Genomic DNA, 24,282 nt, shown 5'->3' on the forward strand with positions numbered 1-24,282 from the left:
CTACTGTACACTACTTACTATTCCTTTCAAACATACAACAAAATTATTGTGTAATTTTTTCTTTTTTTCTTCCCTTCCACCCCACAGATGGCTACCATTAGATACACACACACACACATATGCATACATAATTATTCCATATATACTTCTATTTATCAGTTCTATCTCTGGATGCAGATAGGATCTTTCTTCGTAGGTCTTTTATAGTTAATTTGATTATTTATAATAGACAAAATAACCTATTGGCTCAAAGTCATTCTTAAAACAATATTGCTCCTACTGTATTCAATGTTCTCTTATTGTGTCCAAAGGATATAGATGGTTAAACAACTTTTTGGACATAATTCCAGATTGTTTTCCAAAATGGTTGGATCATTTTACATTTCCACAAATGATGAATTAGTGTCCCAAATTTTCCATATCCTCTCCAACATTTGTTACTTTCCCCTTCTATCATTTTGGCCAGTCTAGTCCAGGCCTGAAAGGTTCCCCCTTGATCTCTACGGACAAAATAGTTTTGAATCAAGAGGGATGCCCTGTTAATAAGCAGAAAACTGTTTCTTTGGTCTAATCAGTATTTCTCTTTAGGGCTCACTTTCTTGGCTTTAGTTGATGGTGGAAAGGTATAGTGCAGTATACTTTCTCCTTTTCTCCTTTCCAAAAAGGTACTAGGTAGCTAGATGTCATTTGATAATTTATGGCATTATCAAGGATGGTTGAGTAGGCAGATTCACTGCAATTCAGTAAACCTTTATTTTAAATGCTTACCATATACAGAAGCCTGTTCTAGGTGCTGGAAGGAGGCAATGTAAAAAATATATTAAGGTCAAGATAATTTTTTGAGGTGCTATTGAGAATTCATTGCTCCATACCCCCCATGTCTTGCAGCAGGTGTCTCTTCTGTAGAATCATTTCATGAGAGCAAACTTCAATGAGGGCTCTCTCTGTGGGATTTATGATTGGCCTAGTAATATTTATCCTTAGAGCTGAATTCACTCTGAAAGCTACTCGAGTTACTAAATGTGGTTTGTTGGGAGAGTGGCTGCCTGATAAGAGAGAAATGACAGCTTTGACCACAGACTTTTATTTTACTGGTTTGTGATACTGTGATGGGGTTCCTTCTGTGGACACAAGCCACTCTAATAGCACTATACATCATTATGACAAAGGCTAGAATTGGAAAAAACTTGAGCTGAAATGAAAGAATAGAATTTTGATTATTTTAACAGTTGAAAGTGACATTACCTTGGAGTCTTTATCGCTTGGCAAATTGCAAGCTGGAATGAAATTGCTTTAAAAATGTATCCAGAGATACTTTTCTACAGCTGAGATAAAGTCATTCAGTTGTATTTAGGAATGCATTTCTATCTACACCACTCTGAGATAGGCTTTGTGCTGAGCTTAGAGGACAGAGCCCAGGGAGGACAGAGAAAAGGGACTACTTATCAGTTCCCCTCAGCTTCAGAAGTGGAACATTTATCCGATGTACATCTTGGCCTTTGTGTGATATGGCGGAAGAAAGGTGGATTTGAAGTTATAAGGCCTAGGTTTGAATCCTGGCTTTGCAACTTTCTAAGGCACCATGGACAAATCACATAATCTGTCAGACCCTTAGCTTCTGAATCTGTAATAAGAAAGGATTGCATGAGATGGTTTCTTAAGTTTCACAGATTTAGAGGTGGGAAGGACATCAAAGGTCACCCAGTCTCACCCCCTTTTTAATGCTATGATTCCTTAATCCCAGGTTGAGCATATGGTGGTATAATGGAAACACCATTAAATTTGGAGTCAGGAAGAGCTGAGTTTGAATCCTACCCTGATGTTTACTAGCTGTGCAACCCTATGTGAGCACTCCAAGGCTTGCTTACCTCACCTAAAAATGTAAATAAGAATATCACCTGTGTTAGAGAATTATTGTGAGGGTCAAATGGAAAATGTTTTGAAAATCTTAATTGTATCTATACATGACAGATGCTATTTGTCTGCCCTCCTCACTCCCCTTTTGCCTGCTCCACCCCTCCAAATGTAAGCTTCTTGTGTAAGGATCATTTCAAGGATCTAGCAGCTAGCACAGTACGTGGTACATAGTAGGTTCTTCATGATTTCTTATTAATTGATGATGATGCTTGCAAAAAATTAAATAAAAGAGTGACCCCCTCTCTTGGTGAAGCTTAATTCATCGGGAATTGTTATTATTCGATGGCCAATAGGCTCTTGAGTTAATTATTTTTTCTGCATCATTAATACTTGCAGGGTTTAACATCTCTCTTTCCCTGTGAGATGGTGGAAATGTGACCCTCCAAGAAGCAGTCTCTGAGACTGCAAACAGATCAGCTTGTCAAGGGATCACCCCTTTTCATGACTGTGTTGATCCATTTGATAATCTGGTTCTTAGAAAGTCATTTTCACACTGTTGACTACAGGTGTTCATGATTCACATCTACTCTACCTTGGCTTCTTCTTAGGGTAACAGGAAGAATATCTGAGAGCAGATGAGAGAGGAAGGGGTTTGCTAGATTAAAAACAAAAGCTTTGAATAGTTGGGGTCTAGGCCTTATTGTAGTAAGTGTCTTCCCCCCACAATCCATCAAAGAAAAACTCTGGACTATTTGGGATTTTGGCTAATTTTTTTTTCCCTCTTGTGTGTGTGTGTGTCTCTCTCTGTCTCATAGTCTTAGGCAAAAGAAGGGGAACATGGCCTACAAACACTGGACTGGAACTTCAAATGTAGTCAAGTGTAAACCTTGCACAGCTTCTGCACACACCAGCCTGGTCTGCGGCTCTGATGGCCACACTTACACCTCCAAGGTAAATGTCCTTTGTTCTCTACAGGTCTTCTGCATTATCATTATTATCTTCAGTAAGCTTTCCACTCCACTTGTCCCCTTATCAATAAACACACACTCACATGCATGTGCACAGCGACACACATATGCCATCTTGCCATCCTCGAATTTTATGTGTCTGTGAATGACAGACAGACAAATGTGGATAAGTCTGCACACGACAGCCAGGTAGGCCAGATGACAACGTTGCTTCACTTGGGTGCCTTTGAAAGACAGGAGACAAAATGGGATAATGTATTTTAGTGGGGCAGATCAGAAAGTATTACCATGGTTATTATTAGTCCATGAATGGATATGAGCAATTCTTTGATTCAGCCAAGAGGACCAGGAAAGGGATCATACAAGTAATCATCAGTCCATTGGTTGCTCTTTTTATCACTTATATTTAAATGTTTTACCTTAATAATAATTCAGTGAGAGTGGAGGGAGTATACAACATTGCATTGTAAAAGACAAACACATTTTAAATATACATCTATTATGTAGATATAGATAAATATAGATCTTCAGCCGTATGTATTGATCCTCACTGTGTACAGAGTCTCATACAAGGCATGATGGGGGATATGTAAGGAAAAACAGACATCTTTTGGACGAGATATCCTAGCACATGGGTGTGCAACATAATTCACTATAATAACAAGTCACATTTCTGTAGCATTCTAAGATTTGCAAAACGCTTCCCTTGCAACAATATCTTAAAATATAAATTATAGAATTAAATATATAGGATTTACTATTATTCAGTTGATAGATGAAGAGACTAGGAGTCTGAGGTTAAGTAACTTGGCCAGGCACATGACTAATTAATGTAAGATTCGTTATTATTTCCCATGCCTTCTGAACCTAAGTCCAAGGAGAGTGTGCTACCTCTCAAAGCATTAAGCAGAGGTCCTCACTTCAAGGAGAAGAGTCCTGCTGGTGAGTTGACCTTTGTACCATTCTAGAAACTCCTAGCATCCAGTGGTTACCAAGCTTCTCTAGGTTTCTTTGGACAGATTGTACTACAGTTCATATCTCACTTCTCCCAGTCCTGCTCCCACCCCTTTTCTCCCCTCCCTGGTGTGTTCCAAGCAGCATATCAAAAGTTAAGTTATGTTGGGCCATAACCTCCCTATCTACTAGTTAGCCACTATAGGCCTTTGGAGAGCCCTTACTGCCAACTTAGCCTGCAAATGGTAATATAATTCTGTGACTGCATCCTCTCATTATTGATTTCATGTTGCATAGATCATATATTTTCTGTTCCCTTTGGTTATCACTTTACTATTCTTGATTTTCACATATATCTGACAAAAGAGCAGTTCCATAAAATGGAGGGGTGGAACTTGGCCTTGGATTTTATCAGGGGCCTTCCAGACTCAACTGAACAATAAAAAAGTTGATTTCCCTCTCTGCAGAGTCAATATTCCATACCTCCAGGATCACAGAATCATTATGTGGTAGCCCCATGGTATGATTCCACCTGGCCACCATAGCTGTCACTGCCTACCAGCCAAAATTATATGAAAGAAGAAAATTTCAGTGGACACTCATTAGGGCTTCCTTCCTCAATTTCATAGTTTTCTCTGGACAAATGGTGTGGAGCATGCCTCCGTCAAGGGGATGGACCAAGGTTGAGTGGAACAATTTAATAGCTTCTTGTTTTAAATATTCATTCTTAATAACTAGGCATTTGTCTTTGTTGATGCTTTTTTGAACTACAAAACTTCTCATTTCTGGGCCCATAAGCAAACTGTTGTGGCCCTCTGTGTCTATTATCAATTGTCTAAGGGGTACCTGAGCTTAGCTAGATGCTAGACAAATAGTTTTTCTAAGAAAACTTTGAAACTTGTTCAAAGTGGGCTTCTATAAGGACTCAGCTATGGTGGTAATGAAGAGAATGCTGAATTTGGAATGAGATCTGCATAGGAATCCTGGACCTGCCACTCATCAGCTGTGATCTTGTATGACTCATTTCCCCAATCTGGCCTCAATTTCCTAATCTATAAAATAAAAGGGTTAAATGAGATGACCTTTAAATTCTCTTTCAGCTATCTATGATCTTATGATCTTTTATGATTCTCTTTCAAAAGTGTTACTTCTAAACCTAGACTTGATCATTTTGTGATTCCTTCTCAATAAGCTCTACCCACTCCCTGTAGCTTTTAGGATCAAGTACAGACTCTTCTATTTGACATTTAAAATCCCTCAAAATTTGCATCCAACCTACATTTACCAGCTTATTTCATATTATTCCTTGCCCATATTTTATAGTCTAACCAAACTGGCCTTCTTGCTTATTCCTCAGATGTGACATTATACCTCTGTGGTACAGTGGAAATAGAATCGAGTCAGATGGACACAAGTTAAATTCTGTCTCTGATACTCACTAGCTGTATGGCCTCGGACAAGTCCCTTAACCTCCCTGGGCCTCAGTTTGCAAAATGATGCTATTACTAAGGTGCCCTTTGGGGTCTATGATCTTATGATTTCTCATCTCTTTGCCTTTGTGGGCTGTCATCCCCATACTGAAATGCACACCTTGTTTACCTTTCCTATTTAGAATCCGAAGTTTCTTTTTAAGCTCAGTTCAAGTATAACCTATATGAATTTTTCCTGATCCCCCTTAGGTACCAATGTTTCCTTGCCTTCTCAGTGAAACTATTTAATATTTACTTGGTTTGTATTTATTTGTATTGACATTTACATGGGTAGCTATTGATTCCCCCATTCAATGTGAACTTCTTCAAGGCATGGACTGTTTCATTTTGTCTTTGGATTCCCCAGTGCCTGCCTTTATAAATGCTCATTGATTAATTGATTCAAAATGTAACAGGAAAGAGCAAAGATTTGGGAGTCAGATTCTATACTAATTCTGTCATTAACTTCTTGAGTGACCTTGGGCAACTCATTTCTCTTTTCTGTGCTTCAGTTTTCCAAAATTTAAAATGAATGGGTTGGATTAAATGATCCCTAAGATCTCTTCTCAATTTCTAGACATTGCTGTTACTTTCTGAAGACTCATCATCATTTTAGAATAATTTGATATATTTTGTTTTATTAAATTAAATTATTTTTTTCAGCTAACAAGGATTTATTTTCACTTATTCTCATCTTCTCTCAATGGGAAAGAAGAAAAGAAAAAAATCCCTCAAAACTCATGTATAATCAAGTGTAACTAATTCCCAAATTAGTCATATATATTATAATATATATATGTACATATATATATATATATTATATGTGTGTGTATACTTAGTAGATCTTCATCTCTCTCTTGGAAGGTAGGTGATATGTTTCATTATCAGTCCTCTGGAATCTTGTTTGGTCATCGCACTGATTAGAGTTGTTAAATCTCTAAAAATTATTTCTCTTTATGATATTGTGATTACTGTGTACATTGTCCTTTTGTATAAACTTGTCTGCATCAGTTCATGTAAATTTTCCCATGTTTCTCTGAAGTCATTCTTTTCATCACTTCCTAAGATACAATAGCATTCTATTACATTCACATACCATAATTTGTTTAGCTATTCTCAAATGATGAACATCCTTTTATTATCCAGTTTTTTTGACACTACAAAAAGAGTTGCTATAAAGATTTTCGTACTTAAAGAAACTTCTTTCTTTATTCCTCCCAGTGACTTAACTTGCTAATTTCCTATCACCTACTCCTCCACCTACCTCACCCTCACATAGAAATAGTTACAATCTTCATCTTGCCATCACTTAAAAATGTTCCACTTGTTCAAGAAGTCTGAAATTCCTTTATTTGATCATAATCTGTTTTTATTCTGCCTCTTCCCCTGCCTTACAACTGCTCACACTGTTCTTTGTTCTCGTCCTAGCCTCCAATTCCATCCTGTCTTCTCCAGCAGATTGCTCCTTCTTTCATCCTTACTCTCTCACTAATCTTGAATCTTTCCCTGTATACTGGCTCTTTCCTTACTACTTAAAAACACAATTATGTCTCTTTTCTTCTAAAAAAAAAAAAATCCCCTCACTTTTGATGTCCAACCCAATAGTTATCATCCTATACTTCTCCCATTTGCAACTAAACTACTTGAGAAAGTCAACTACAGTAGGTACCTCCACTTCCTTTTCTTCCACTCTCTTCTTAAAACTCTCTACAGTTTGCCTTTTAACCTCATCGTTCAACTGCCACCTCTCTACCCAATGTTACCAATAATCTCTTAATTCACAAATCTAAATTGTCTTTTCTGAATATTCATCTTTCATGACCTCTTTGCAGCTTTTGCCATTATCAGTCACCTTTTCCTAGCTCCCTTCCTATCTGTCTGACTGCTCCTACTCTGGATCTTCATCCAGGTTGTTCCTGCTAATCCTTGGGTATCCTCCATAAACCTTTAATACGAGTCTCCCCCAAACTCTATCCCAAGCCCTCTTTTCTTCTTCTTTGTATTGTTTCATTTGGTGATCTCATTAGTTTCCATGGATTCAAAATTATCATCTCTGCAGATGATACTCAGATCTGTTTGTCCAGCCCCAACCTCTCTCTTGACCCCTAGTATCACATCTCCAGTTGACTTATTGGACATCTCAAACTCAGCATTTCCACACCTGAGCTCATTATCTTTCCCCTCAAACCATTCTGTCTTCTTAATTTCCTATCACTGTCCAAGGTACCACCATCCTCTCAACCACTCAGGTTCACAACATTGGTATCATCCTCAGCTCCTCACTTTACATCCAATCAGTTGACAAATCCTATCAATTCTTCTTTTGCAACTTTTCTCATTTATGACTCCTTCTTTGACAATGCCACCAGTCTGGTTATTGCCTTATACCTGGACTACTGCAATAGCCTAGTCTTCTGATTACGGCCCAATCAAATTTCTCCCTACTCTAATCCATCCTGCAACAGGTTATTAAAATGATCTTCCTGAAGCACAGGTTTGGCCATGTCATCTTCCCACTCCCAGCACCCATTCATTAAATTCTACAAGCTCTCTGTTACCTCTAAGATTAAATATAAAGCTCTTGGTCTGTCTTTTTAAAGTCCTTCATAAACTGACCTTTCTGTCCTTGTTATACTTACTCTCCTCCAAGTGCTCTACAATCTAGTGACACTTGTTTCTTTGCTGTTCCTTGGATAAGACACCGTATTTCACAACTCTGTGCATGTGTACTGGCTTTCCACCATACCTGGAATTCTCTCTCTCCTTATCTTCATTTCCTGGCTTCCTGACTTTTTTCAGATCTGAGAAAATTTCACTTTCTAAAAGATGTCTTTCTTTATCCCTCTTAATATTAGTGTCTTCCCTCAGTTAATCATCTCCTCTTTTCTCTCTGTATTTATCTTCTTTGTACATAGTTGTTTGCATGTTATTTCCACCATGGGACTGTGAACTTCAAGAGAGCAGAGACTATTTATTGTCTTATTCCCCCTAATATTCCCAGGACTTTTCACAGTGTCTGGCACATAGAAAGTGTTTAATAAATGCTTGTTGACTTGACTTAACTTTGATCTCTGCAGTGTAAGCCTAGCAAGATTATCATAGGATCAAAGGACATCTGCAGTTTAGAGTCTTTTTTTGGCATGGTTCCAAAGTGCTTTCTAGAGTAATTCCATGTGTTATCTACATCATAGACACTCATTAAGTTTTTGTCGAATGTGGAATGAATGAATTCTGAGTCCAAGATCAGTGAAAAAAATAATTGAATGCTATTTGAAGATCAGTATTTGCCTTGGCATGGAGCAGATTGTACCTCAGATTTTGCAGAAACATTTCTACTTATCTTTGGCCTGGCAAGTGTTTTTTGAATGCCAGCTTCCTATGATTTGGGCCTACCAGGAGCAGCAGTAGTTTTGTCAGATGAAGGTGGGAACGCTGTCAGCAACTTGAAACTTTTTTTTTCCAGAAAACTCTGCTGCTGACCACTCATGATCCCTGGTGTAGCAGCTTTGATTGGTGTTTCTCATTTATGAGTCAGGAAAGAGTTGTGCAGGTTGGCAACAAGTCCCCTCTTGCAGTGATTTCCTGTCCCTTAGAACATAAGAGCTTCTTGTTCTGCTGGTCAAGGTTGTCATAAAGCTTTTTACTCCAGACACACTAGAAGTAAGTACAAGGGAGAATGTCCATTGCAGGAACTTGGGCTTTGGTCTTTTTTTTTGGTGAACTAAGGTCACAGTATTGGAGATCAATATTCTGGTGAACTTGGGTCTTGTGAGTGTTTCTCTGAGGTTCCAGAGATTATCCACTGCCCCATTCTTTTCTAAGAGCTTTCTCAAAGCAAAAGGTAATTCAAAAATCATGAAGAAAGATAGTTAGGTGGCATAGTGGATAGAGTACCAATCCTGGAGTTAGGAGGAACTGAGTTCAAATCCAGCCTCAGACACTTACTAGCTGTGTGACACTGGGCTAGTCACTTAACCCCAATTGTCTCCAAAAAAAAAGGAAATAAAAATCGTGGAAAATGTTCACTCTGATCCCAGAAGGAGTGCTGAAAAACACCCTGACTTCCTAATCATTATTGGTATGCAAAATAATAACAATGTTCTCTCAATTTCTTTTTGTATCTGTCTTCTACCCAACTACATTATACAGCTGTCATGAGTGCCTTTGTAAATCTTAAAGCACTTTATCAAGCTGAGTTACTATAAAAATAATAATTGCTATTATTATTACTTGTCCAAAGAATTTAAAACACTGTTACCTCTCTTGATTCATTTGAACTTGCAAAAAATCCTCTCCCTCATTTTATAGGTAATGAAAACAAAGGTTCAAAGAAATTCCATAGAGTTACAGAAAATCAGTGGCAGTTAAGGACTAGAACCCTGGTCTCCCAACTTCTATTCCTGTGCTCTGTATATTAAATTATTTGAGTTTTTTTAAAATTTGTTTAAAAACTAGATAGAATGCCTGGTGGGGTCTAAAGTTTTGATCTCTGCCTTCTACTTTGAAGGATCTTCTGAAGAATGTCATTTTTCCTTTTCTAAGAGGAATGAAACCCCTACGACTTAAAAGGAACATTCAATCCACATGTAATCAGTGTGAAATTCCCCTCTTCTCTTCATTCTGTCCTGAGGTTCTCCTACATTGCCTTCCTGAGTTGACATTTTGATTCATATGTAATCTACTGTGTTTCAACCAATATTTCAAACCCACAGCTTAATGATGTCCCCTGTATAATTAAATTCCCTATGACTTTTTTCCTCAATCTTATGTTTCAGAAGTAGCTGAGACAGAGCAGTTCCCTTGAGCTGTTGGGATCTTACATATACACACAAAGCTATTGGGACCTTGATAGACTCTTGGCTAAAATGAACTGAAGACGTGACCCTACAAATAGTGATTTTCCAGCCAGGAAGCTTGCTGTGCCATGCCCTGTAGTTATCTAAGCTCTTTAGTAGTCACTAGAGCTTATTTCAGTTATTGAGCAGAGCAGAGAGGGTTATTTCCAATCTTGGCATTAGGATCCTGGCTGTCGAACTATTAGGAATTTTGGAGATTATCTATTGTATTCCCCTCAATTTATAGATGAGGAAACTGAAGATCTGGAAGGGTAAGTGATTTGCCCAAGGTCATACAAGTAGTAAGCATCAGAGGTAGGATTTGAATTTGAATTTGAACCCATGTCCTTTGTACCTAGGTGGTGCAGTGGATAGAGTGCTGGGGTTAGAGTCAGGAAGATTCATCTTTCTGAGTTCAAAAGTGTCCTCAGAGACTTACTAGCTGTGTGACCCTGGATAAGCCACTTAACTCTATTTGCCTCAATTTTATCATCTGTAAAATGAGCTGGACATGGAAATGGCAAAACACTCCAGTATTTTTGTCAAGAAACCCCCCAAATGGGGTTATGAAGAGTCAGACATGACTGAAAAAGACTGAGTTGAACCTTTGACTCAAGAGCTAGTGTTCTTTTCACAGTACCACACTGCCTCCACAATTTGGAAGGGCAGATCTTTTCTCCCTTATGTATACTTGGCTTGTGACTCAGTAACTACCTCTTAGGGCCCTCCCCATAGAAAGCTGTTCCCATAGAAAGGACTTAATCTTATTCTGTCATACCTTTTTCCCTGTACTGATCCCTTGAGTCTCTTATCATAGTCTTGTAACTGGAGCTGTTCAAATGTAAACTAACATTTGTTGAATTGACTTGAATTGTGTTCCCTAATTGTATAAATTATGCTTGAAATGAATTGAGAAATCACTCTTGAATTTAGACCTAGTGAAGTAACATTAAAGGCTATGCAGCCTGGTTTCATAGAAAGATTGTTAGCTGTGTGACCTCGGACAGATCACCTTTCATCTCTGGGCTTTAGTTTCCTCATCTTTAAAATGAGGGGTTTGGGCCAGATAATCTCTAGGGTCTCTCCTGACTCCAAAACAATAATCCTTCAGAGGTAAGCTTCTACATGGGGAATCTGAAACTTTTTCCCCACTTCCAGAGGCTCAGGGTTTCCGAATCCCCAGAGCAAGAAAAAAAAACAAAACAAAGCCAAACCAGCTTTTCTCAGATCCTTCATTCTCCTAATCCCCCTGGCCCAAGTAAGGCAGCTTCTTCTCTCTGGTCCTTATTCCTCCTCTTGTACCAAACTGTTTGAAAATCAGACATCTTTTCTGGATTGGAAATTCAGCAAAGCATCCCCTTTCTCTTCTGGCGTAAATCCATTGGAAACCAAAGAGCCCAAAATATACATGCATTCACAAGCCACCCCACCCCCAACGTTTAATTCTTTAAAAGCTATTGAGAAATTAGTAAAAGGTTCATTTAATGTCTAGACTCAGAAAAAAGATTCATTAACACTGACATCGAGAAGAAAACATCTGTAACATTTGGGTGTGTGTGCATTTACATATGCATCGAGACAGTATGGTCTGCAGTTTAGGCTTTCTTTTGGCTTCTTGTCATTGTAGATTACATTCCTTTAAAGGCCATCTTAATAGTTTAAATGATTGCTTCCAAATAAAGGTCATGGTTTAATGCCTCAACAAATAAAATCTTTATTGGCAATAATTTCTGAGAACCAGGGTCTTCATAGAATTTAGGGCTAGAAAAGACCATCCAGTCCAAGGCTTTTATTTTACGGATGAATAAACTGAGGCCCAGGGAAGTTCAATGACTTGCTCACATTCAAAATTCAATAAATCAAAGGCACTGCTGCTAAATCATGGGGAGATAAGAACAGAGAGGAAAACACTATCTCTCTTCAAGGTGCTTACATTCTGTTTGGGGGAGGGCTATAACCTGGACCCAAATAAGTAAATAAAAAGTATTTACAAATCAATGAAATTATAATTTCAAAAAAGACAAGTCATTAATAAGCAGGGTATCAGGCAATTTTTAGGAGGTGGTTCCCAAATTTTCCTTGAGAGGAAACTCAGTAGCAGAGCTATGACTCTTCCTCAGGAGACATGTATTATAGTCCTAGTTTTGGAGGTGATTTTTGTTTTTTGTTTTTTATTTTTTTGCTAACATCCTATGTGATCTTGGATACATTTCATTTCCTCTCTGAACATCAGCTGTCTTTGTGCAGTATATTCTGAGACGGCTTGTCCCTCTGCTATCATGGTCCAATCTCACTTGGGGGGCCAATTGGTTATGACCCAGCCATGGGGACAGAACTGCCTGGCCCTTGAACTTCTGCCTCACCTCTCCTGTGTGTGCAGTGGCCCATGTAAATTGATTGAGGTCTAGGCATGCTAAGAACCCCAAAATTCAAGGGCAAAAGATGTGGGTCCTGCCTCGAAAGAATTCAACTCAAGCTTTCTTTCAGTCAGAAACAAGATTTATTTTTATTCCAATAGAATTAGGCAGGACTTTTAAGGACCAGCACCATTGGTCAGATTTTAAGAATCTGAGTAATTTAATGGAGATGGGATGGGCCTTTTATACAGGAAGACTGTGGGAAGGTCGGGATGTGATCTAGGAATGGCCAAGTAATCTGGGGTGACTAGGAGGTCACAGATCTAGAAGGGATTAAGGGTAGAAAGTGGCCAGAGGTAATTAGACAACGAAGGACTGGGCTAGATTAGAGGTAGCAGAGAACTGGAGACTGAGGCAGGGTCAAAGCCACAAAGCAAGGAGAGTTGAAAGGATTATAGTGAGATGAGCCTCAGGTGAACACCAGGGCAGGGCCGTGTGGTAAAGTAGGGGTGTTTCCAGGGCCCATACCTTGCTATTACCACCCCTGAGCTGGTACTGTGTGTACTCAGTCATCAGAAAGTCTACCCCCCATCAACAGCTTAGATCATGGGCAAACTCGCAGCTTCTCCTCCTCCTCTCCTCTTTATTAGTACAATTCACAGTCCTTTTTTGTGCTGAGGAAAAAAATAATTCTTGCTAATATTTACATATTATATCTTTAGATTGTAAGCTTGTTGAGATCAGGGTCTAGCTTTCTTTTTATTCTTTTTATTTTATTCTTCATTATTGTTATTTTATTTTATTTTTGTGCTTAATGCCTGGATCTTAATAAATGTTTATGGGATTGGATTATATAGTGCTTCAAATTTTTGTAGAGCTATACGTTTGTTGTTGAATCCTCACAACAACCCTAATGCTGTTATCTTCATTTTAAAGATAAAGAAACTAAGGCAGAGAGAAGTTAAATGACTGCCCTAGGGTCACACAGCTTGTGTCAGAAGCAAGATTTGAACTCTGGTCTTTCTGACTCCATCACTCTATCCATTGCAGCACTCGGCCAGTTTTCTTGTTATCCCTGCTTTGCTCCTCCACTTCTGCTCTATCTTCTCTTCCTTTCCCTGCCTCCTCCCCACAGTCATCCTCTTTTACCTTCCAGTTCCATTATGTCCTCTGCAGTCCTCACTATTGCCCATATGCTGCACCTTCAAAACCCACCTTCTGGAAAAAATAGAAACTACCTTTCTCTGGAATACTGTGCACCCCTGGCCAACCTCTATACTACCAAGTGCTAATTTGTACCTGGCTCCTGATGGAGCCAAGTGAGAAGTGAGGAGGTGAGGAGCCACTGGGGCAGGTGGATGGATGGGCACACTCCGCACTGCTGCTTCTAAGTTGTCCCTTTCTCACCATCAGTCAGTGACCTTTGTGTGTCAATGTACCCATCTATATCCCCCAGTCCAGGTCCTTGGTACAGTCATATATATCTCCCAGTCATTCTCCCTCCTTTTTGAGTCATGGCTTTTCTTTCCTAAGCACACACATATTTCAGTATACATGTATGCAGTTCTCTCTAACCCTGGCCTCCCAGGTCAACAATTTTCTTGACTCTTAGGATGTATATTTTCCTTTTAAATGATTGCTTCCAAATAAAGGTCATGGTTTAATGCCTCAACAAATAAAATCTTTATTGGCAATAATTTCTGAGCCACCAACCGAAACTATCAAATCCTTGATCTCATGGCTATGTTACCTTCATGACTCAGAACTCTGACATTCTTTTCTCTGATCATAACATCCTCTTTCCATTTCTTCCTACATCTTATTTCTTCTAAGCCCATTCTTCATCTTTAGTCACTTCATCTTCCCCCCATATTCTCTGAATCCATCACCCCCTCTCTGGTCTCACTTTCCTGCCTTCACAGTTTGAACCTGTGGTTGGCCAGTCAAATTATTCACTATCCCCTACCTTTAGATCCCTTGATCCCTGTCCTAACACTGCTCCCACCTTGCTAGATTCCAGCCTTGGGATTTACTCTTACTATTTATCTTCCTACCCTCTACTTAAGTGCTGCAGAATTGAGAAAGTTATACAATTCTGCCAACTGGGCCCACTACAAATTTATGTTAACTAATCTCAACTGGGCCCTCATTGCTACACAATGCTCTTATGATTCCTTACTTTACTCTCTCCCAGACCTCTACAGAGGTTATTCCAAGCCTCTTTTCTGTTTTAACCTCCTATACCAACCCTACCTTGCTCCTTCTCAAAGGAGCTCAACTATTAATTTACTGAATTAAGAAGTTATCAATTGATGAAAAATCATGTATTAATATGTATTGTGTGCTGAGAATTAGAGATATAAATTGAAAAAGTGAGATAGAACCTATTATCAAGGAGTTCACAATCTAAAGAGTGAAGAAAACATTTAGGAAATTTCAGCTGCAAGTCAGATGGAAAGGACCATTGGCCATTTGGGTGCACTATTGAATAAATTAAGGTCTTCTATAATGAGCTACTTCTCCCTATTGCTCACTGAAAAAAAAAAAAAACCTTCTATATCATCCCCCATTCTCTTCTTTAATACAGAGTCTGAGGAAGATGCAGTTTTCTTCTCGTCAAAGGCAAACCTTCTGCAGATGTAGCATTGTGCTAGGCGGCAAAGTGGCTAGAGTGCTGAGTACTGAGACAGGAAGACCTGAGTTCAAAAATGACCCCAGAAAAGTAGCTGTGTGACCTTGATCAAATCACTTAACCTTTATCTGCCTCAGTTTTCTCAGTTGTAAAATGTGGATATTAGTAGCACCTACATCTCAGGATTGTAGTGAAGATCAAACAAGATATTTGTAATTCAATTACCACAATTTTCAGTACATGGTAAGTGCTTAGTAAATGCATGTAACTTTCCCTTCCCTTCTCTTTCTTCTGGTGAGACTGGAATTAGTGGGAGTTATCTCACAGCTGGATGTGTTGAATTCTTGTATTGATGAAAGCAGGTAGGAGCATTACCCTTAGGTTGCCTGAATTGAACTGACAACCATAATTGGTGAATTTAGACCCCCTAATTAGGTGACTTAATATGTATCATTCATGCTTCAACTCACCTTTTTTTTTGACTTACCTTTCTTACATCACTGGTTATTTGGGGTCATAAGTTACTTAGCCTTCTTACCTTCTGCCTTTGCTGCTTTTACACTTATTTTCCTGCTTCTTGGGGTAGACAAATCTTCACATGAGATGTTTTAGTCCCATGAAAGTCTTAGCTCAGTGACTAAGTCAAGTGACAGACTGGCTTCTGTGTGCCAGCTCTGTGGCCACTCATTGTCCAGTCCTGTACTGGAGTTTTTGGGTGGAGGGGAGGGTGGTAAATACTAGTTCCACTACTCTTTGGGTAGCAGGATAGTATTAACACTTGGTCTCTTGACAATTTTACAAAATAAGTGGACAACACTTAGAAATAAAATTACTCAGGTAATTTTACTCTAGATCCTTGCTAAATAATTGATTCAATCTGAAATCCCTTGTATTTCATCTTGACTTGTTAAACTATTCAGTATCCCCTTCCCTGGATCTCATGCTTATGCCTTATCAGATCTTAACTCTGAGTGAGTCCCACTACCTGCTTCCAATACACTAGCTCTCTTTTCCTTCTTCCATAGACAAAGTGAGTCCTGTAACATTTTCAATAACTGTGGATTTCATATGGAAGTAGAAAAAAAAAACAACTGCAGGTTTTCTACCAGGTTCCTTAAAGAACAGATTAGTTATGAAACTAGAGCAGAAGGAAGCAATTTGACTAATTATTTTACTAATTATTTCAATGCCCCGTATGCAAACATGCACTTAACACAGATTTGAAGACTGTGCTTTCCTTAGTTTCTCTGGAATGCCTTGTGCAGACTGCCACATAATTAGTTAGTATTCTGTTACAGACACACTAGGAAGAATAACCTCATTGTCAGTTTTGTTGAATACATAATTAAGCCATTTGATAAAGCAATTACCTGATGCTCACACTCACCTCATCAGGAAATGAAAATAAGGATTATGAGAAATTACAAAGCACAAGAGCCCATGCATTACAATCCCTTAAAACCCGGAAAGGCACATGCCTGTAATAATTATGCATATAATTGGATACCACTCTGTAAATCTAATTAAATCATTACAAACAATTTTAATTAAGTTCATGATCATGACACTTTCGTTTTGTTTCCCTTTCCACCTACCCCCCTCCACCTTCCTTTTTGTTGACATACTACTAGATTAAACATGGAAGGCAAAAGGTAGAAGGTAGGATAACATTCATGGAAGTGTCAAGAAATTCCTAAGATTCAATTCAACAAACATTAAGCACCTATAAAACATGGAGTTTGTATGAGGTAGACTTTAAGATCCCTTCCTATCCTAAATCTGTGATCCTACAATCTTATGGAGCTATATAGACACTGAAGATGTAGAAAACAAAACAGAACCATCTCATACATTTTCTCTCTCTGTCTCTGTCTGTCTGTCTGTCTCTGTCTCTGTCTCTGATTCGGTCTCTCTCTCTCTCTCTCTCTGTCGCTCTCTCTCTTTTTCTCTCTCTTTATCTCTATCTCTATCTCCTCCCCTTTCCCTTTTCCCTTCACCCCAAGGAACTTACATTGAAGACAAATATAATTGGGAAAAGGCTTAAGAATGAATGTTTCAACTGTCTGTGTAGCAAAGTATAGAATGTACATAGCAAACAAAAAGAATTTATTTTAATGCAGGGAAGGAGCCATATAGTTATCACCAAAACTTTCTGGGATGGGATGTGTGACTGGACCATATAAAATTTTGTTATTTCCCTCCTCTCAATAAAATTCAAGATTCATAAAGACAGGGACATTACAAATTTTTAATTTTTTCATATTACTGGTGACTAGGGCAATGCACAGAGTAAACACTTATTAAATGTGTGTTAAGATTAATTGAACAGAGTGGTCTACCATGTTCCAAAGATACAAAAGCTGCAAAAAGGCCACTGGAGTAGCATCGTACTCCAAGCGGGTTTGACTGTCTCCTGAAGGACTGTCTGCTGATGCTTCTTCGTTGAAAGTTCTTGATAGGTTGAGAGACTCCTGGAAGAGAACATAAAGAGAAGAGGAAAAAAAAAGATGCAAAGGTTCTGACTTTGGTGAACAGGGGAGCCTGGAGCCATTGGCATATGGAGAAAATCTGATACCCAAACACATCCCTTGTTTCCCAGCATCTATACCCCTAGAGACTGCTAAAAGTAGACCTGTTTTGTGAGATTGTTTTCTCCCTGGTTGAGCTGAGATTTTATGTAAACTCTGGGTTTTAAAGCTAGCTTCCTCATTACTTTTATTTATTCTCTTTGAAAAATATGTTTAGTTATTATGTTTAATTGCCTTTTGTGCAATAATCTAACTGTTATTGTCCTGATTTGGAGTAGAATAACTTTCCCCTTGGAGTGGCCAAGAAAAGTAACTTTTATCCTGAAATCCCAAAGCAAAAATTTCTTAGACTTCAAATATCTACTTTAGCATACATAGATAAAATTCTAAGCCTTATATAGGACAGTGAAGGAGTGATCATTGAACAATAGCCATTCTCCTGCTTCCCATAAATATGGAAATCTAGTGTCTCTGAAGACATGTGGCATAAGGTATTTTATATCTATCTATATATCTCTATTATATATTTGTGGACTATTTAGGTCTTTGTTACTTGATTCATTTTTTACATACATTTTGAAAGTACATACCTATATGTAAATCCTCAAACTGGAGGGAAACAATGCCATTTGTGGAAGGATCAAAATGGAAGAAAATGAAAGCAGTGTTGCTGTGGGAATATGCAAAGACTTTCTGACTCAAGGGAGAAATACATGATGAGTTCCTGATACATATCATAAAAACTTGCAAGCTTCAGACAGTATTTGGTAGGAGGTTGATGTGGAACACTTCTCAAATCTTTCTAAAGATTTTAAATCTAAAGTTTCTTTGATTTTGAACAATGTCAAACTCTTTCATATACCATTTTTCAAGAAATCCAAGTTTGCTGAACACTGGTTATAGGAAATGCTGTAAGAAACTAATATCATTTTATAGACCTTGGGCTAGGACTAGCAGGAAAAAAACTGGGATTTTGTGAGAGGATATTAGCGAGGGGTAATACTAAATTGTCACCATAACTTCATACTGAGAAAACCAGCTTTGATAAAGTTTTCACATTCATAGAAATAAGGTGATTTTTTTATTCTAAAATAAATGGACTATATTTCAAAATCCTTATAAACAACGTATGGAACCAAAGACTAATATTCCAGGCAGTGATGAAGGAAATGCACCATGAGTTTTTTTCAGCGTTCTGCAGACCTCTTTTGTTGGATTTTATCAAGGCATACTCTCCAAGAGGCAAACCTTCAGCTACACTGATAACCATATTTGTGGAAGGATAAAGTTGGACAGGTTCTCATTAAAAGTTGTTGATGACAGAGAGTGAAAACTTTTCTGAACACAGCTTTTGTGAAGGAGACCTATAAAGAGAATTAGAACCTATCGTACTATGAGACTCTAGCTGAAAAAAAGTCTTTCTATAAGGGGTTCTTTATCTACATGGGCCAATGCAAAGAAATCTGGATTTGGAGTCAGAGGACCCAAACATGTAATAATACCCCTAGATTTCAAATATCTGATTTACATTAGAAAGCTATAATTCCAAGCGCTATACCCTTCTTAAAGATAGGAGAATTAATGAGTGGTCACCCAAACATAGCCATCCTCCTACTTCTACAAATGTGGAAATCCAGTATCCCTGGAGATGAGCCATTTTATGTCCATCTGCATATATCCCTGTTACATGTGGACTACCTGGATCTTTGTAATTTGGTCCAAGTTGCTGGACCATTTTTCCTACCTTATGATCTTAAATGAATTAACCCATCTGGGCTTCAGTTTCCTCATCTGTAAGTTGAAGAGGCTAGAATAAGCAATGTCTTTTCTTCCCCATTTATTTATTTATTATCATTCATTTTTTAAAATTATGAATTCTAAATTCTTTCCCTCCCTCCAGCCCCTCTTCCACTCCTTGAGAAGGCAAGCAATGTGATATACTTTATACACGTGAAGTCATATAAAACATTTCCATATTTACCATGTTGCAAAAAAAAGGCAAAGAAACTAAAGAAATGAAAAAAATGTGCTGCAATCTACACTCAGGGTTCATCAGTTCTCTCTCTGGAGATGGATAGCAGTTTTCATCATAAGTCCTTTGAACTTGTCTTGGATCATAGGAGCTATGTCTTTCATGGTTGATCATCATACACAGAGTACCCAATTTCTAAGATTCTTTTCAGCTCTAAATCTATGATCCCACCTCCCACAGAATCTTAACATTGTCCTGGGACAATCAGAGGAGTACTTGAATTTGCAGGTGGGAGAAAAAGAAGGGACCTAATGAAGTAATTCTACTTCAGATCAGAGTTGTAGCATTGCAGTGATACACAGGGCCACACACTTTATCTCATTCTATGCCCTCACCTAAAAGAGTAGGAAACAAAGAAGGAATGTGACGTGTCTAAAGTCACATATCCAGTTGGTGCCACAGTTAAGGAGTAGAACCCAGGTCTCTTGATGTCCAGTCCAGTGTTCATTCTGTTACATCCTACAGCCTCTCTCATATCATTATCTGATTTACAAAGATTTTTAAACACATGGGTTGAAAGATAAAGGGTTTGAAGTTAACACTGAATTCCCAGAACTATTTAATTGATTAATTCCTAACATTCTTGAGTGTTCTGGTTTCTCAAATTTTGTTGACATTTTATTTAAAAATCCATTAGGTTATAGAACTTGGTTTTCTTTTTTTTTGTATGTACTCACTGACTTTTTTTTTCAAGAAGAAGAGATCTCCTAGGGTGTTATTAGTGTAGCTTTGGAAAATGTGGAAGGATTAGTCAAAATATTCTCTGGGCTCCCAGCAAGCTGATTTACGAGGAGTAGGGTGATACGAAAGGACCAGCGAGGCCTGACATTTCTGTACTTTTTCAGAGAAACTGGGACTTTCCTGGGAGGCAAGAGTTTGTTGGGTTTCTTTTAAACATACTCAGTGTGGTAGGTAGATACTCTATGAAAACAAGACAGACATCTAGTCACAAAGCCTGAGAAACCAGAATCATTAGTCATTATAAGGAAGAGAAGGTGTAGACAATTCCTACCATATCTGGTTGTGACAGCAACATTAATCCTTCAGAAAGCAGTGTGGGAGGTAGGCTGAAATGTGAAGATCATCTGGTTTGACTCCTTAGGACAAGCATACTTTTGCCCTCATTATTATTGTGAAGGATAGAAGCAATGTGGCACAGTAGCTATAGAACTGACTCCAGAGCCAGAAAGACTGGATTGAAGTCCTCTCTGATATTTACTGACTATGCAACCCTAAGCAAGCCAGGGTCTTAATTTATCAGTCAATGCCTCAGGAAAATATCTAAATTGTAGGGCATTTGGCCATATGTTTTGGTAGAGGGAGTTTCCTTCCTAAGAGTTTCCCTATGTCAAATAAATCATAAGTCTATCTGCCCTCCCTCCCCCCAAAATATGTTGTACATAATATCAGTTTATATCCATAAAGTTTACATTCATAAAGTAAGGAATTCTAATATTATTATTCTGATTTTACTGTTGAGGAAACTGAATATCAGAGAAGTTAAGTGATTTGCCTAGGGTCATATAGTTAGTCATGTCAGAGCCAAGATTTGAAATCAGGCCTCCCAAAGTGTATCCATCAACTTGTGAATTCCAGGATCTGAATTGTAGCCAAGTACAGTTCTTTACATGGCTCCTGTTAGAGCTGTATCTGAAAAGGGCATCTTCCTGTGGTAGGAATCTGATTCAAGTCCCACTTGGTCTGTGAAGCTTGCCCTGACACCACCCACAATGATCTTTGCCTTTTCTAATTTCCTGAATCGCTTATGGCCAATTTCATATATTCTCAGTCACAGCAACTCAGAAAAGCCTTATGCCAAGCCACGGAGTTGTTTCAGTATTTGTTAGCTCAGGAAGAATGATGAAAGCATGGTTCTTTGAAATAACATCCACTTTAGCTCTTCTGCTTATTATATAGGGATGTGATGGACAGAGCACTGGACTTAAAGTGGAGGGACCTGGATTTAAATTCTGTCTCTGACATTTAGCTGTGAATAAGCATAGGCAGTTGCTGAAACTTGTTTTAAATTAATTTTTTTCTTATTTAAAGGGGATAGTAATAACTATATTACTTATTTTCTAGTGTTTTTATTTTTGACTTGTGATTTTATCCATGTATAGCTCTCCCTCATGAGGGCCTTCTTCTTTCTATTAGATTTGAAGAATTGTCTGGCACTGGGAGGTTCAATGGCCAAGAACTGTCAGAGGGAGGACTCAAACTCAGCTTTTCTGACTCTAAGGTTCACTTTCCTTTGATTATGCCAACCTGCAGGGTTGCTATGAAGGGGAAATGAGCTGGTGCATATAAACATTTTGTAAATGTTTGAGATCCATGTAAATGTTAGGTAAGAATAACTGATGGCTTAAATTTATTTGGGATATTAAGCTTTATAAAGCATTTTTCTCACATCAACCCTGCTTGGTAAGTAGTAAAAATATCATTTTCACTGTTTTATAGAGAGTTTGAATCAGTAATCCATAGTCACTAAACTAACTGGGATCTGAACCCACATCCTCTGATGACAAACCCAGTCAGTGCTTTTTACATTTCCTCAAACTGACTTTCCTAATAAACTTTTACATTTCCTCAAACTGACTTTCCTAATAAACTGAAGTATTGTAAGGTTTTCAGGTATATGCATTAGCTGCTTCCTAAGAGTCCCTGAGGGGACGGCCTGTGTGTGCTTTGTTAGATAGATACCTTCAGCACCTACCTAAACCTCAAACAGAACTTACCGAATACTAGGGAAGTCCTATGCCCTTACAAGTCAACATGGCCTGCCTATTAAAGTGCTGCTGGAAGACTAAGAAAAGAAAGCTAGCACTTTCCTGAGACTCTCCACTATCTGAAGAACAAGTAATAGCTTTTGTTATTAGTCAGACTGTTCTTCTGAGGATAGAACAAGAAACAGGCAAGTACTCCTAACCCTGGCAAGAACCGTGCCCAGACTGGGTATATGGACTAAATTGATAAGGAAAGGGAAAGCATCTGACTGCTTGGTTAAAAATGTTAGAAGGTACCGTTCATTTTCATCTGTCCCTCAACAGGTGCTATGAAATACCTATTATCTTCCAAGCATTATGCTAAGAGCCAGGGACACAAACACAAAAGTGAGGCAGTTTCTGCTCTCATGAAGCTTATATTCTAAAAGGGCCATAGAGTCAGGGGAACCCAGAGAAAAAAGGAAGTAGCTTTCTTTCCTTAGTATATTTTCTTCAACACTAAGGACCTGATGCAGTCTAAAGAAGCCCTGATGTAGAAGATATGACCTGAGCATTATTACTACCTTAATTTAAATTGTGATCATATAGTGGAGGCTCAAAGATCATTGCCTTTGCCTTTTTCTCATTATTCACTGTTCTGATGTGGATCCAACACATCAGATCTCGCTCATTAGGACTAACTTGGAGCAGTTAGAATTAGTGAAATCTACATTATAATAAATTTTAGTAAAAAAGTTAATTGATTTAAAAAACAGGTGATATTAAAATAAACTAACATAGCAAGTTGGGGTCTTAAAGGATTTATCTAGAAAATGTAATATAGAGTGAAGAGTGTTGGAGTTAAAACCAGAGTTCAAATCATGGATCTATCACCTGTGTGACCTTGGGAAATTCACTCCACCACTCTGGTCCTCGGTTTTCTCAGCTATAAAATGAGGGAGTTAGACTAGATGACCTCTTAGGTACTTTTATCTCCAAATCTAGAAGTTCTTTATTTAGTGAATAAATAAGAAAAATGTAGTTTTCTGTCCCAGTGATATTTAAAGTACTTAGTTTTGGGGTAGATGAAACTTGCCCTTTGAAATCTTGTTTGCACTAATTTATTTATTAGACCCCCCTTTTTTTAAACTAGAAAGTGCACGGATATGTTCAGGCCAAGCTAGGAAAATTGCAATGAAGTCACAACTTTCATGGGGGATTAGCTTCTAAAGTCATTGTGTAAGGCAAAAATTATCTATAGTCAAAATTACCCCCCCTCCCATTCCCTTAAATTGTCTGACTTTGAGTTCTTCCGCATCATAAGGCTGTCTAAACATCTTTGTCAGGAGAACAACATTGTCATGTGTATGTGCATGCATATATGTGCAGTTCACGTGTACCATGACATAGTTTATATTTAGTTTATATTTCTCCATTCCTCACTTTTAATTAGTTAGAAATTGATTTATTTAAATGGAACCCAACTTAAGGAGAGAATTCTTCCTAAGACCCAGGATTCACATTGGGAAGAATGAAGTTCTGAGCAAGGGTGGGAAAGAATTTCTTTCCAAAGCAGATGTTCCAAACAAACAACTGTCCCCTTTGTTAATGGCAGCCTCTTTACCACCCATTCCCTTTTTGTCCCTGCCTAGAGAAATGAAGCAAGTAGAGAAGGATCTGGTTCTCCTTGTCTAGTCATCCTCTTCACAAAAATTCTATCCTGGAATGAGGTACAAGGAGGCAACACAAGCCTTTGTGCCTGTGGGGCACAGTGCAGAGCCTCTGCCCAACAGACAAACTTGGCCAGAAGTTGGGATGGTGAGAAGTTTTCTTAAAAGAAAGAAAACTTCTTGGATTAGTGAGATAGAAAGCCCCAGAACTTTTTATTGATCTGGGTTCCAGGATTTAAACTCTTGTGGTTGTCAGCCAGCTTTATGTAGCTTGGCTC

The 24,282-nt window shown here is 38.3% G+C and overlaps 1 protein-coding gene across 1 annotated transcript in view; it reads left to right on the forward strand.

Moving 5' to 3' along the window:
- The window catches only part of SPOCK1 (SPARC (osteonectin), cwcv and kazal like domains proteoglycan 1), a 759,531-nt gene that overhangs the window by 530,945 nt on the left and 204,304 nt on the right, over positions 1-24,282 (forward strand). The window contains exon 5 of the mRNA XM_072629860.1: positions 2,673-2,808. Within this exon, the coding sequence (XP_072485961.1) occupies positions 2,673-2,808 (136 nt within the window). The remainder of the gene's footprint in view (positions 1-2,672; positions 2,809-24,282) is intronic.

The sequence above is a fragment of the Notamacropus eugenii genome, chromosome 1, assembly GCF_028372415.1.
Source record: "Notamacropus eugenii isolate mMacEug1 chromosome 1, mMacEug1.pri_v2, whole genome shotgun sequence".
Taxonomy (NCBI): Eukaryota; Metazoa; Chordata; class Mammalia; order Diprotodontia; family Macropodidae; genus Notamacropus; species Notamacropus eugenii.